The sequence below is a fragment of the Emericellopsis cladophorae genome (genome assembly GCF_022114955.1).
Source record: "Emericellopsis cladophorae strain MUM 19.33 chromosome Unknown NODE_1_length_1489480_cov_119_871856, whole genome shotgun sequence".
Taxonomy (NCBI): domain Eukaryota; kingdom Fungi; phylum Ascomycota; class Sordariomycetes; order Hypocreales; family Bionectriaceae; genus Emericellopsis; species Emericellopsis cladophorae.
The window spans coordinates 1,104,426-1,118,080 of record NW_026250926.1 but is presented as its reverse complement, the minus strand read 5'-3'; the positions used below and the strand labels follow the sequence as shown (position 1 = coordinate 1,118,080).

Below are 13,655 nucleotides of genomic sequence, written 5' to 3'. Positions count from 1 at the left end.
CGGGGACGCGGCGCCTCAGCTCTCCCCCCAACAGAAGAAGCTGTCGGCCAAGAGCTCCTTCAGCCTTGAACTCTGCGAAAGAATACAAAGGCGACAATGAGCTAGACAGACCAGTGAACAAGGGGACGGGTGGCCTGCGTGGTCGAAGCACCGGTGAACAAGTTGAAAATGGTTGGCGCGAGCGCGCGCGCGGTGGGCAGAAATCCACGGAGCACCTCGTTGTGAGTGTGGGGGTCCGTGCGCAGGCCTGGGTCAAGTGTGAAATGTATGGTACGTACCTTTTACCACTGTCCAACGAGAACAAACTCACGCATGCACGGCTAGTTCCGACGCTTGATGATCCGCCAATATCGAATGAAAGTACTGGTTAATAGAATGAAGGTATGAGCGGCGTGCCGTGCGAGATGCAAGATTACCTCCTCGTGATACCTGGCCTTCTGCATCCGTACAATGATGGTCTTCCAAATCAGTTGAAGTAGCATGCTGATAGCTTCCTGCCTTTTCCATTGGGTTTATAGTGTCGCGTGACGTGTGTTATGGCACGACTGATAGTGTTGCGAAGGCTTGACAAAGAGATCACCTTGATGCAAAGTCAATACTGCGTTCTGTTAGACGCACTCAATCCCAAATCGCACATGATGACAACCCGGTCTCCAGGCTGCTTAGCTTCCTCTGTCTGCCCAAAGTCAAACTGTTGGGCCCCACGTCGACCGCAAGCTTGCCGAGCCCAATCCCATTGGAAAAGTTGAAACCCCCGATCCCGAGGTCCCTGATTGGCTGCGCCTCATGAGATAGACACCTCCCCGTCGAACCCGGAGTGGCAGCTCCATTTCCTCCCCGTCCCTCTTCACTTGCTTTCATTGTCAGTTGCTTCACTGTTCTCGCAGCCAGCGGTCATTCTGCACATCGGCATCAGGCACAGCTACGGGTTTGCGACAGCTTGGTCCATCGCCTCTACTTTTTGAATGGTCACGCGTACGACACGTGTCAAGCTGCCTTCATAAAAGCTGTTCAGTCTGGGTGGGCGTGGGATAGCTACTTAGGCTAGGTTAGGCCTCGCTAAGCTCGAACTCATACTACGCACACCCATCTCTCATCTCTCATCATGTCGCTCGACCTCGAGCGTCAACTAGTCTTTGTAAGCTCAAGGGACCACGGCATCCCCCCAGCGTGCGTTGACTAATGACGCAGTACGGCTCCTATCACCACAACAAGGTCAATGTGGCCATCCACATCTTCTGCGTGCCTATGATTCTCTTCTCAGGCTTCACCTTGGTACGATACCACCACACTCCTCTACTATGGCCTCACTTCTGATAGTCCCCAAGGCATCATATTCAGGAACCATTATCCCAACACCCTCTTGGCTCACCGTCCCGAACCTCCCACTCAACCTCGGGACCATTGGTGCCACAGCTTATGCAGCGCTCTATCTTCTGCTGGAGCCCGTGGCCGGCTTCACACTCGCGGCCATATGCCTTTCTGCCGCTGCCGCTTCAAATTACTGGCGCGCGCAGTGCCCCGACGTGACGCTCAAGGCGGCCATTGCGGTGCACGTCTTCTGCTGGGTCGCACAGTTTGTGGGCCACGGCGCGTTCGAGAAGCGAGCACCTGCGTTGGTGGACAATCTCATCCAAGCGCTGTTCCTGGCGCCCATGTTCGTGTGGCTGGAGATCCTATTCTTCTTCGGATATAGGCCTGAGCTGCAGGCCCGAGTGCAGAAGCAAGTCCAGGCCGAGCTTGTCAAGTTCAGGACGGAGCAGAAGAACGGCAAGGCCCAGTGAGCAAGCATCACTGGGGCCTCCCAGATTGGTGATGTGTGGGAAGCTGCAAATCACCGCGTACCACACCATCGTGCCATGCGGTGCCGTTCACGAGGGCCATTGGCTTCCGCATCAAATTTTAAAGGACAATTGGAAGAGAATAGCTTGGCATCGCATGCCACCTATCGTCGGAGAGCAAGTCGTGTTGGAAGATAGGACGTCACATGTAAGATGAGCTCGAGGTTGGGGGCAAGCATGTGTGATTACGCGCTAGCGATATGGCTGATTTATGTTGTTTCTGTTTCTATATTCGTTCCATCGAGAAAAGTCAAGCAAAATTGTAAAGCAAAAAACAAAAGGAAACTTGTTAGCAAAAGTCAGTGCGTGTCGAATCGGGGCTCCACTTACCATGTCTGTGTGAGCGCTGTTCAGCGCCTCTTGTTGCCGTGAGAGGACTTGTGCGATTTCTTGCTGGACCGGCCAGACTTGTGAGAGCGCTGGGTGCTCTGGCTGTGCAGTGAGTCATGTCGAGTGGCTTCTGCGCAAGCAAAGGACTCGAGGGAGGGCTCATGGCGGCTCATGCCGAGAGCAGTGAGGAAGCCCTGGCCAAAGACGGCGGGCTTCTTGTCATTTTTGCCCTTCTTCTTGGCCTCGGCCTTCACGGCCTTCTTCTTCGCCGTCTCCTCGCGCTCATATCGTCGAATATCCTTCGGACGCACCATGGGGAGCGGCCCTCGCGCTGCCCCAAGATCATACTTGGGATCGCGCGGGAGAATCTGCGACCAAGTTGTCTCCACTGTCGTTCTGCATTCCTGCTTCTGCTTCTGCGCCTCTGGAATGGGTGCTTGAGGGACGGCGGGCGGGCTTCGGGGATGCAAGTAGACCTGGGAGCCACAGCTCGAAGGCGTGGGGTTAATACCAGGATTCATGCGCCCGTGGTAGTGAGGGTCATTCAGAGCGCCTGCCAAGTTGAACTTACGAGGGTAGTTTGGGTTTGCCTGCGTGGCTGTAGCTCTATTCCTCTTCACAGGCGTTGTGTTATATGAGGTCGGCGCAGTTCCGTCTGTCATGGAGCGAGATGATGATTTACCATCGGTTGGGGCTGTGATCTCTGTCTCGTTCGAAACCCGCCTTGCGTTTGCACGCCACTCCTCCTTGATCTGCTCCATTTTGCGAGAGTTCTCGCGCTCCATGCGGGCGCGTTCCTCTGGCGGAATGTAGTTCTTCATCTTGCGGTTGTGCTCGATGCGGAGGTCGCGCAAGTATCCGATCTCGGTGCTGGTGGTCATGGAACGGCGGTCAGCAGGAATGACAAGCGGCTCAGGCCATGGGTTGTCGGCCGTGGGCCATTGATCATCCTCCATCTCGTCGTCTAGGACGCGATCAGCAGTCTCCGATCCCACGAGTGATTTCAAGTCAAAGTAGAAAGGATCATTCTGGCTCGGGTTGCTCGAGTCGCAAGGGTCAACAAGCTCAGGTGGCATGGAGGGCATGGGAGGTGCCTCGCCATCGGTGTCAACGCCATACTCTGTCTCCCAGATCGTGCCCATGGCACTTTGGCCATCGTCGTATCTGCCTGGGTCATTGATGAGACTGTCTTCGGCACTCCTTCGGAAGCCGGGGTGCGCAGAGTAGACAGAGCTTGCAGGGCGGGGACAAACGTTGACGGGCCCCTCAGTGGGACACAGAGGGCTGGATTGTCGTTGAGGTTTGGGCCAGTATGCGCGGCCCGGGAGAAAGGGCTCCTGCTCCTTTTCCTCGCCATATATCTTGCCAGTCGATTCATCCAGAACGTTGGCTGCGGTAGAACCGACGAAGCCAACAGTAGAGGGGACCTCAGTGCTGTACACCCACTCCTCCACGCGCTCGGTGTAGGGGCCAGGGGCTGAGGGACGAGGGATGTCCCACGGGTCTTCGTCGTGGGTATGTTCATACTGTCGCTCCGAGGCATCCTCTTTCATGCGGCGACGAGACTTTTGCGAGCGTCCAGACTGGCCTGAAATGTGCCTGCTGCGATAGCCATCGTCAACAGGCACGGGTGTGACGGGAGGCGTCCGATGGCGCTCCTCGACGGGGGGGCGAATATTGGGGTTCTTCTTCTTACCCTCCCGGTTCCTTTCTTCTCCGGTGTCACGCCGCTTGTGATGGTCTTCGCGATGTTTCTTTGCCGTCTTGCTAGCCTTATTTGCTGTTTTATCATCCGTGTTGGACCGACAGGCCCGGCAAAGGCGGTCCTTTCGGACCTTTGTGATCTTGTGGCGCTTTTGTGAAAGAAGGGTCTTGCGCCATATGGTGTCAAGTCCACAAGAATCGTTCTTCTCTTCCCGTCCGTGCCCACACTCGTAAATGTAACGAGTGCGACACATGTTGGCAGTTGTATGGGCCGGTTTCGTGTGGTGCAGTGCTGTCCCGCGTAGGCAACTCTAAAGCAAAAGCAGTAAGTTGCACTGCAAGAGCTTCGAAGTCTGTGTCGATTTGTGAGGTTATGAGTTTATGCAATGAAAAAGAGAGAGGAAATGAATCCAGAGATCCGAGAGCTGAGGGGTATGTTATATAACCAGTGAAGGCCCATGGCACGAGCACAGAGGGAACTGTCCGTCGAGGCAAGCCACTGTTCCTGAAACCAGTCAGCTTGGTCGCCGTACTAGTATCGAGTTTTAGCGAAGAATGCGCTATCCAATGCGGAACAAGGACTATAGTTCGACAACTCATTCGGACTTCAGGGTGGTTCTTCGAACAGAACACCTCTCGCCTTGCTTCTCGAGCATCTGCCAACGTGTTTCGGGAGTTCTGAAGTCAATGTACAGTTCATGTTTCGTCGAATCTGTACGTTTCATTATTGGTGTGAGCGACGCAGTCTGTTCATCGATCCAAACACTTGATTCCCTGGACACGACTATCATCCGCCGGCTGCACTCATTGTTCCCCTGAAATCAACAAAGAACACAGCCAAACCTTCGAGAACTCCGCCAACACGGACTTGAGTGATGCGAAACCAAAACATGTAGCTTTTGGCGTGCGCATAAAATAACAAGCATCTTCTCGCATCAGGGAAAATTTCTCTCTCCCTCAACATCACAATTCGCTCTAAGTACAGCGCAATTGATCTCTCCTTGAAAGCCAAGCAAAGATCAGTTGCGAACTCTAGACTCACCGATATTTATCCCCAGACAACCTACAGCAACAGTCATGCCGTCTCTCACAGGAAAAGTTAAAACCTGGCTCCAGCGTACCAAGTCCGCTGAAGAGGAGCCAGTCCAAGTCGAGACTCCACTGGATTCTCATGAAATGGATATTGCTGCAGAGGCGGTCAAGCGCCTGAAGAAGGGAGACCGTTGGGAGTCTGTCAAATCGCAAATCGATGCTCGGCGCAGGATGCATGCCCAGCGTCAGGGCCATGATCGTGTGCTGGCCGGTGACTGGCACATAGGTCCGGACAAGCGGTTGTACCAGTACCCAAATCCCTACATCCAGCGCGAGCCCCACAAAGTACATATCATCTATGCAACGAGGGAAGAGCTGGACATGTTGGAGGAGGCTGGCATGACCAACCGGACCGATGAAGAGTTTGTCGCCTCATACTTCCCCAGTGAGCCAGTCGTTCAGCATTTGTTTGCGCGTAAGCTGACCATTCCTCAGCGTGCCCATTGTAGAACGTCTCCTCAGGCGCGAACCACAGTTGGCCGTCCAGGTGTGTCAAACTCTCGCAATGAGGTGGAGCGAGTTCCTGGCGGCGCTGTCCGTCGACAGCAGACGGTGCCTGCTTCCACCAGCAACCGTCCACCTGGCAGACCATCTCTTGATCGAAGGGAGACTCTAGCCGCGCAAGGTATTCGCCGAAGGAACGCTATCCGCGTAGACTCTGGCAGCCCTAGAGGACGCACGGATTAATGTGTTCGTGATTGCGTATCAATCGAACTTGACGGACGGGAAGGGTTGCGCGATTGGTGGTTGGGTGCATTTTTGGTAAGTGGTTTCAGGGAGAGCGAATCCAGGCTTGACTTACCCAGATTGAATCGATAATAAACTCTTGTCTTTTACTTATTTCTTGTTGCTTAGTGTTTGTGTGTATCATGCTTTTTTGTGGCTCGTGAGAACCTCTTCTTGAAAGCGCTCGAGTTCATGTCCCATTTCCATAGAGGACCTGGAAGTGACTGACGTTAGACCATGTGCGTAGGCTGATCAAATTCATCGGATATTGGGATCGAACATGTTCGAAACTGTCACGTTGCCCCTAATACGTAACCGCGAATATCTCTCAAAAACATCTCTTAGAGCGCGGGTGGCCTCTGGTCGGCTCGCGATCGTCTTGTAGCCTTGTACTTAGGTTGTTCGTGCTTTGTCAATGCCGAGGCAACTGACATCAATCTGGCTACATGGAGAAACCCCCTGTCGGCCGGTCAGGAGTCCATGATCTGGCTGTAAACTGTAGTCGGCCCCCCCCTGGCTGAACGGTTGAAATGGGAAATAGGCTCGCGACGCCAGAGCCTGAATTGGTGGTGGAACCCGGAGACCAACACTAGAACAGGGCATGGAGCTTCCAGCCCTTTGGGGAAATACAACCCCTAAACCCCTCCTCCCGCCTGCTGGTGGAGGTCCAATCGGTCTCACATGCATAGCCAAGCAAGCCGACGCGCGAGACAGGCATACCGCGGCTTCACCTGCCAAAGCGCATCGTTTTGCTCCAACAGGCGACAATGTTTGCCTTCATGTCAATCAGACCGTATTGCGCAATGTCAAGCTATATCGATCCAAGAAAGCATGGTTGACGTTCTAGCACAGCCAGCTATAACGCTAGTTCGCCTCGTGGTGCGGGGCAGGGAACGTCATATGTGCTGGTCACTGGCACCTGAGGGGGAAGGAGGTCGTGCCTCGGCGGTAGGTGCCTTCCCTTGAATGAGAATGCGCACGTCGCATTGAGGCGCCCGCATTGACACGTAAAGTGGCGGCGCTTGTGGGAAGCTTGTTGATTTAAAGGTGCCTTGCTTTCTCCAACCTCCAAGCAACTGGATCTTTGGAGTACTTGAAAACCACGAGTCCCTGGCTAGATCTTTTGCAACACCCCAAATCGATAATTTGTGCCAGACGACCGAAATCCAATTCATACTTGCAACCGTCACCATGGCTGCCCCTCCTGAGAAGACCCTCAAGAACCTCACGGGCAAGTACCAGCTGGTGCGTGGACAAGGAACAGCATGGCAAAACTCCAACTCACCTCGCGTAGAACAAGGAACTCTCCGACTCGATTGAGCCCGTCCTCGTCCTCCAGGGCATTGGCTTTTTCATCCGCAAGGCCATTGGCGTCGCTTCCATCAGCCTCGACGTCAACCAGTACGAGGCACCGCCCAACCCGCCCGCGACATCCACCGATATTGTCACCCACATTGACATTGAGCAATCCGCCTCCGGCCTCAGCTCGACGCACGAGAAGCGATGCCTCGACAACACCTTCCGTGAACACAAGGACTGGCTCTTTGGCGAGGTGCAGGGTAAGACCAGGTGGGTCACCGCCGACGAGGTCACCGACGAGCACCTGAAGAAGGGCTGGGAGGAGGGCGGTGACGGCCAGTACCTCCAGAGCTATGTCGAGAGCAAGACCAACGGCTGGACGGCCGAGCAGATCTGGGGCTTTCAGGTGGTAGACGGCAAGAGACGATACTGCCGCAACATCGTCGTGCTCAAGGGCTCGGACAGGGCTGCCGTGCGGTTGGTCTATGATTACCTGGATTAGACACGTACATTCACGCATATTTACATACGATTGCAAACAGATATACACATATGGTATAGTTCTGCGGTAGCCGTTTTGTAGTCTACATGTTCGCCAAACAACTTGAGCAAGAACCAGTGTCTACAGTCTGGGTATGTCATGCCGGCCGTCTCTCCACGAAACGCTCCAAGTCGCCCACAGTAGCCACGCCTAGAACGAATCGTCTTGCCTCATCCGTGACCACCGCGAATTCCTCACTCCAGCCCTCGGTCTTGTTGCCCCTGAAAAAGGCCTCCAACTCTTCCAGAGCCGTGTCCATTGTGATGACGCTATACTTGCGCCCTTTGCGCTGGAATCGGGTCATGGCAGCGCTCAGGGGGTCTTCGGGCTTCACCTTGCCAGAGTCGAGGAGGGACTGGAGGTGAGGGATCGAGATGTAGCCCAGTAAAGCGCGCGTTTCCGAATCGACGATTGTGAGGTGGGTGTAGTCGCGCTCGAATGCGGACAAAAGGGCCAGAGAGATGGCATCGGAGGGATTGAGCGATAGAGCGGCCGGCGGGTCGAGATCTTCTACAGTGGCCTGGTGATATGTCAGCCTCGAGTTGCCCGAGTGGTCTTGGTTGCCGTAGATGAGAAGGCCATGAAACATACCCCGCGGTACCGTAATGACCACTTGGAGTTGGGGAATCTGCTGGTGACCGCAGCGTCGCTGCCAGATTGTGTTGCTATCGATGCCATTGCGATTCAGTATAAATAATGTGTGCTATCACGGGTTAAGGCGGATGATGATGCGGCAGCGTTGGCTCGGTTGACATCAGGGAATTCTATGACTCGCAATGTTAAATGGGTGGGGCCTGATCTGACACTTGTGCAGCCCTGATTTCGAGGGGTTCAACTTACCCGGCGCTATCTTAGAGACTGGGAAGATGGTCGCCTAAAGTTGGCATATCGCCTTCGTTCGCACCAGAATTCCGCACGTGCTCAGATGTACATACAGTATCTGTATCAAGTTGACGTATGGACTAATAACCCGTGGATCTGAGGCACTTGGGACGCCCAACTTCCACAGTGCCGGTATCTCCCCGCGGACAGTAATCACGGCTCAACTTGAAGCATCCACTTGTTGGGCTGTGCTTGGCGAGCCCTGCGAAAGTCGTCAACAGTCGCCCACAGCGGAAGAGGGCTTTGCAGCCACTGCGGGGAATTGTGAGACTTATGACGTTGCTCACAGCCATGCTTGGTCTGCTTTACGCACACATCCATAACTTCTGGGTAAGATCAGATGCTGTGCGTGACATGGCAGCCCAGGTGGATGAACTCGCAAAGTCTCGTTGGCAGGATCCGTCTATCGAGGAGGGCCACAAAGGCCCGACTAGACGCAGTCACGCAGAGCATGATCCCAGAATCGTGGGTTAGGATGTGCCTGATTGGTACGGGTTGCATAATTTAGAACGAACCCCACAGTAGTACGCACTGGCATCGCGGGGAACCGAACCTCTCGCCTTCGATGCAGAGACATTTGTAATCGCAGATACGGCCAGTTGAAGCCAAAACGGCCTTTTGGCTATTTTAGCCTTGTTGAGAGGGGCTGTCTAAGATAGCCACTGCTATGGCGCTCATAGCAGCGTGTTCACGAACAGTGGTGCTGTTGGTGAAGCCTACGTACTTACAACGCTTAACAATCCAGAATTCCCCCACATCCCATTATTGTTCGTGTATGTGCATGCTCTACCTGCAGGACAAGCCACAGTGCTCGAGTTTCGGCACCCAAAGCCGATCAGGCTCACACTGAAGAAGATAACATCTGGCTGGCATAGCGCGGAAGCAGCGCGTAGGCACTGCATTTCGCTTTGGCTAGCGGCTGACTTATGCGGCGACGGCGATTCAAGCACGCTTGTTCGATGGGACCGCGCCTGGTGCTGTGTACGGAGTACTTGGGTACTTGTTTGCGTGTTCAAGAGTTATCCAGCACTGGTTCGTCGGGATGTATTCCGACGAGTGCGGAGTAGGGACTGGAGGCCCTTGCAATATACATGTACGAGTCCGCCCACGCTGAAAGGAGCGTCCTTGCGTTACTCTGCATTTGGCTTCTTTCAATGTCGAGTGAGTGATAACGGCATAATAAAGTCGTGCAACTGATCGGAACCATTGAACTCGTAATAACGCCCTGGGAGACTGGCTATGTCACTGAGTTAAATGTTGGCTCCGCCTGTTTCGACGCCGCACTGTAGGCGTGGTTTTGACGCCCCGCTCTACAGATCTTGGCGCCGTGGGTTGAAGCACTCATCATTTGCCGACCTTACCTGAACAACAGAACAAGCGCATTAAACAAAGTCATGCAGCCGCTGCTTCCCTCCTAGACGGTCGATTCGCCTTGCAAGTGGCGAAGGATAACACGACTTGGAAGTGTCGTACCTTACCAGGTATCTTTTTTTTACGAAGCCAGGACTGGTGGTGAACTTTCCGACAGGCGGCTCAAGCCCCCAGGAAGTTCGGCCCCAAATGCTTGCATCAGTCGCAAGCCACGCCATACAGAACCCAGATCCCAAACGATTGGGCTCCACAGTCCATGTTGTCCGGCTCCGGGGTGGTCTGTCTTGGCGTTTGTATTGCAGCCTCTTCGTAGTTCGTACTGTAGTAGTCAGCCTGTCCGCTCCAGTAGTCTCCACACGCACACAGCACGTAGAACGCACCGCACCTGCATCTTCCGTTCTGGAATATGAGGCAGGAGCGGTCCCTTGCCGACTGGACCTGAGGACTGGAGGCTCACAGCGAGCTAGGCCCTGTAGCCGCCACCCAAAAGGCCTGGTCCGACCCCTGCCAAACCTTCTGGTGGTTGGTTGATGGCCTTCTCCTGCCTCTGATTCTGACGCTGGCTCTGGGCTCTCTGCCCGTGACGGATCCATCCCGTCAATCACCTCACTCACCCCAATCCCTTCCACCTCCGCCTTTGGCTGCAGCAAGTCCCGGTCCAGCCTCTTGTCCTTTCGCCGCTTTCCTCTCTGTTTTGCCTCATCTTCTCTCCATGTCCTTGCCCAGACGCTTTGCTTTCTCTTTACATATTCATATTCTACGTACTTGAACTCGCCTCTTCCACTTTGCGGGGAAGTTCGTGGCGACTTATCGTACCGTACGTGCTCTACGTGATTAGCCGCCCCGACCCCGGCTCGAGCAAGCTTACCAACCGCCAGCCCCCAGACTTCGCAACCCGTTGACGACGCCATTCTCCCCGGACATATCTAGAGACAGGCGAGCGATCGCTCATTGTATCGACACCTTTTGCATTGGCCGGTTTGGAAAGGTCTGCACTTCACCGCGGACAGTCTTGCGCGGCAAATCGCTGTGGGACCTTGTCTGCGCGTCTCGACATTATCTCCATCCCAAACCGCATGCCCCAAGACTAAAGTCGCGCGCGCTTCTCCCCGATCGATTGCACGCCCGCCGCAGCACGGCCTCAAAGCATGGCAGGCTTCTTCAGCAAAATCAAGAGCAGCTCGGTATGGATTTTCCCTTGTGCTGCGGGCGCATGAGGTCGTCCTTGGGTCGTTCGGGGAATTGCGACCGAGAGTCGCATTCTCCCCGTCCGCCTCTCACGCCAAGTCCAACATTGCTAACAAATCATTTCTTCGCAACAGGTGCCGAGTCCAACCGCTACCAAAGATGCGGTCGCGAAGAAGAAGGAGGAGCCCTCACCTGAGGTGACTCCCCTAGAGAAGATGCTGCAGAACGCTGGACCTCTCCGGACGGATGGTAGTGATAGGTTCTATGGCTTCGAGAACGTAAGTCACCACATGCTGCGAACTTAATTGCCGAGTGTATGACAGTGACTGACGCTAGCAACAGTTTGGTAATACCTGGTACGAAATCGCGCGAAACCCTTAAACGAGTCTCGAGTATACTGATGACATCACGTAGCTATTGCAACTCCGTCGTACAGGCGCTATTCTTCAATGAAGTCTTCCGGGACCATGTTGTCAACTACCCATCTCTCTCGCCTTCAGACACTGCCGATGGCACCAGACCACGGGTCAATGTCACGATACGACCGCCTGCCGTTGCGGCGCCACCCGCCAACCAGCAGAATGGGAACAAGAAGAATCTTAGTACATCACAGACTCTAAAGCAGAGGGCTGCTATCAACGCTGGTGCTCTAGCCACGGGGCAGACAATTCGCCCGGAGGACAAGCCCGATACCCCGGAATACAAGAAAAAGCAGGCCATGCTAAAAGGCCCGATCCTTGAGCTGGCGGAGGAACGGAAGGAGGCTTATGGTATGGACGAGAACACATTCACAGGTCTCAAGGACATCTTCCTGGCCCTCATGGACAGCACAGGAAGGACCGGTGTCATCAGCCCCCAGCGTTTCCTTGAGATCTTCAAGCGCGACAACGAGATGTTCCGAAACTCCATGCACCAAGATGCGCACGAATTTTACGGTCTCGTCCTGAACGACATCATCACAAATGTCGAAGAGAATGCCCGCAAGATGCAATTGGAGGCGGCTCCTGGAGACAGCAGCCTGAAAGACTCCGTCCAAAATGCGTTAGGATCTGGGTTGATGAATGGCATGCAATCTCCCGGCACTGGCTGGGTACACAACATCTTCGAGGGTCTGCTTACCTCAGAGACGCAGTGTCTGTGTTGCGGGACTGGCTCCCAGCGTGACGAGACATTTCTGGATCTGTCCATTGATCTCGAGGAGCATTCGTCAGTCACTTCATGCTTGCGCAAATTTTCAGACGACGAGGTTCTCTGTGAGCGTAACAAGTTTCACTGCGACACTTGTGGTGGTCTCGAGGAGGCTGAAAAACGCATGAAGGTCAAGCGTCTTCCAAAGGTACTCACTTTGCACTTGAAGCGCTTCAAATACACAGAGGACTACAGCCGGCTGCAGAAGCTGTTCCACCGAGTAGTCTATCCATACCACCTCCGCCTCTTCAACACGACTGAGGAGGCTGAGGACCCCGACAGGCTTTACGAACTGTATGCCGTCATTGTCCACATTGGCGGCAATGCCTACCACGGTCATTACGTCTCCATCATCAAGACCAAGGACCGCGGCTGGCTCTTGTTTGATGATGAGATGGTGGAACCCGTAGACAAGCACTTTGTGCGCAACTTCTTTGGTGACAAGCCTGGCATGGCGACAGCCTATGTGCTCTTTTACCAGGAAACCACGTTCGACAAAGTGCGTGAAGAACAGGAGAAGGAAGGCTTGGAAGAAGTACTGCTGGCCACCCAGGCTGCAAACCTAGGCCTTGAGGAAAGCGAGAGAAAGGAGAAGGAGAAGGCCGAGGCGAATGGACTGCGCAGACAGACAACACAGCCGATCCGACCAATTCACGACCCTGAGCCGGCCATTGAGCTTACACGGGCAAGCACCACGCCCGAGATCTCATCAGCTGCAACGCCCCAGTCACCTGCTATCGAAACGAATGGCGCGGCTACCGCCCCAAAGCCGTCCGCTGTCATCCCCACCATCCATGAGAAGCCTGAGCCTGCCAGGTCGGAGAAGCAATCCAAGGAGGACGCGAAACGGGAGAAGAAGGAGCGCGAGGCAGCTGAGAAGGCTGCCAAGGCAGCGATGAAGCAGGCCGAGAAGGGCCAAAAGGAACAAGAGAAGGCAAACCAAAAGCGACAATACGATGAGCGTATGGCGACGATTCAGGCGCGACAAAACGAGCAGGCCGAATATGAAAAGGTCATTGCCGCAAGCAAGAGATCGGCAGCAGACGAGGAGTCGGCGCGGAAACGAGAAAACGGCGAATCGAGTCCGTTCGGATTCCTGGACCGGCATAAGCGAGGCAGCAAATCCATGGCCAAGCGCATGTTCTCGCGCGGGGACAAGCACGAGCGACCTGGAACGAGCGACACAGCGAACGGCGACTCATCGCCGCCGCCTGAGCAAAGAAGCAGGCTAAGCAGTGCGTTGGGGAGAAAGAAGAGTAGCAATCTGCTCTCCTGAGGGGGTTGGGCATCGCCTGGAGAGCGAGATGACGACGGCTTTCCGCGCGTGTGCTTGAATAATTACAATGATGCACATGCTCATGAGATCAGCATTCTGGGAGCGTTTTCACATTCTTACCACATCTTTTTTGACCGATGTACTCTGGTCTATGAGCAGTCTGACAGTGCGCCGTGCATTTGCGGGCAGCACGGACGCACGCATACCACGGCGAGAA

General features: G+C 54.6%; 6 protein-coding genes across 6 annotated transcripts; 4 read left to right on the top strand and 2 right to left on the bottom strand.

The window, feature by feature from the left end:
- Positions 1-1,105: 1,105 nt before the first annotated feature.
- J7T54_006239 (putative endoplasmic reticulum membrane protein-like protein) lies at positions 1,106-1,784 on the top strand (the record flags this gene model as incomplete). The annotated part of the gene is made up of 3 exons (XM_051505324.1): positions 1,106-1,138; positions 1,192-1,275; positions 1,329-1,784. The coding sequence occupies 3 exons, from the start codon at positions 1,106-1,108 to the stop codon at positions 1,782-1,784; spliced, it is 573 nt and encodes a 190-aa protein (XP_051366756.1).
- Positions 1,785-2,191: 407 nt separating this feature from the next.
- On the bottom strand, positions 2,192-4,129 carry J7T54_006238 (uncharacterized protein; the record flags this gene model as incomplete). Its single annotated transcript, XM_051505313.1, has 1 exon — positions 2,192-4,129. One exon carries the CDS (start codon positions 4,127-4,129, stop codon positions 2,192-2,194), a length of 1,938 nt encoding a protein of 645 aa, XP_051366755.1.
- An 823-nt stretch (positions 4,130-4,952) lies between these two features.
- J7T54_006237 (uncharacterized protein) lies at positions 4,953-5,583 on the top strand (the record flags this gene model as incomplete). The annotated part of the gene is made up of 2 exons (XM_051505302.1): positions 4,953-5,352; positions 5,417-5,583. The coding sequence occupies 2 exons, from the start codon at positions 4,953-4,955 to the stop codon at positions 5,581-5,583; spliced, it is 567 nt and encodes a 188-aa protein (XP_051366754.1).
- A 1,301-nt stretch (positions 5,584-6,884) lies between these two features.
- On the top strand, positions 6,885-7,494 carry J7T54_006236 (uncharacterized protein; the record flags this gene model as incomplete). Its single annotated transcript, XM_051505291.1, has 2 exons — positions 6,885-6,938; positions 6,988-7,494. The coding sequence occupies 2 exons, from the start codon at positions 6,885-6,887 to the stop codon at positions 7,492-7,494; spliced, it is 561 nt and encodes a 186-aa protein (XP_051366753.1).
- A 136-nt stretch (positions 7,495-7,630) lies between these two features.
- J7T54_006235 (uncharacterized protein) lies at positions 7,631-8,211 on the bottom strand (the record flags this gene model as incomplete). The annotated part of the gene is made up of 2 exons (XM_051505280.1): positions 7,631-8,053; positions 8,125-8,211. 2 exons carry the CDS (start codon positions 8,209-8,211, stop codon positions 7,631-7,633), a joined length of 510 nt encoding a protein of 169 aa, XP_051366752.1.
- Positions 8,212-10,934: 2,723 nt separating this feature from the next.
- J7T54_006234 (ubiquitin hydrolase) lies at positions 10,935-13,438 on the top strand (the record flags this gene model as incomplete). Its single annotated transcript, XM_051505268.1, has 4 exons — positions 10,935-10,970; positions 11,109-11,252; positions 11,317-11,330; positions 11,389-13,438. The coding sequence occupies 4 exons, from the start codon at positions 10,935-10,937 to the stop codon at positions 13,436-13,438; spliced, it is 2,244 nt and encodes a 747-aa protein (XP_051366751.1).
- Between the last annotated feature and the right edge of the window lie 217 nt (positions 13,439-13,655).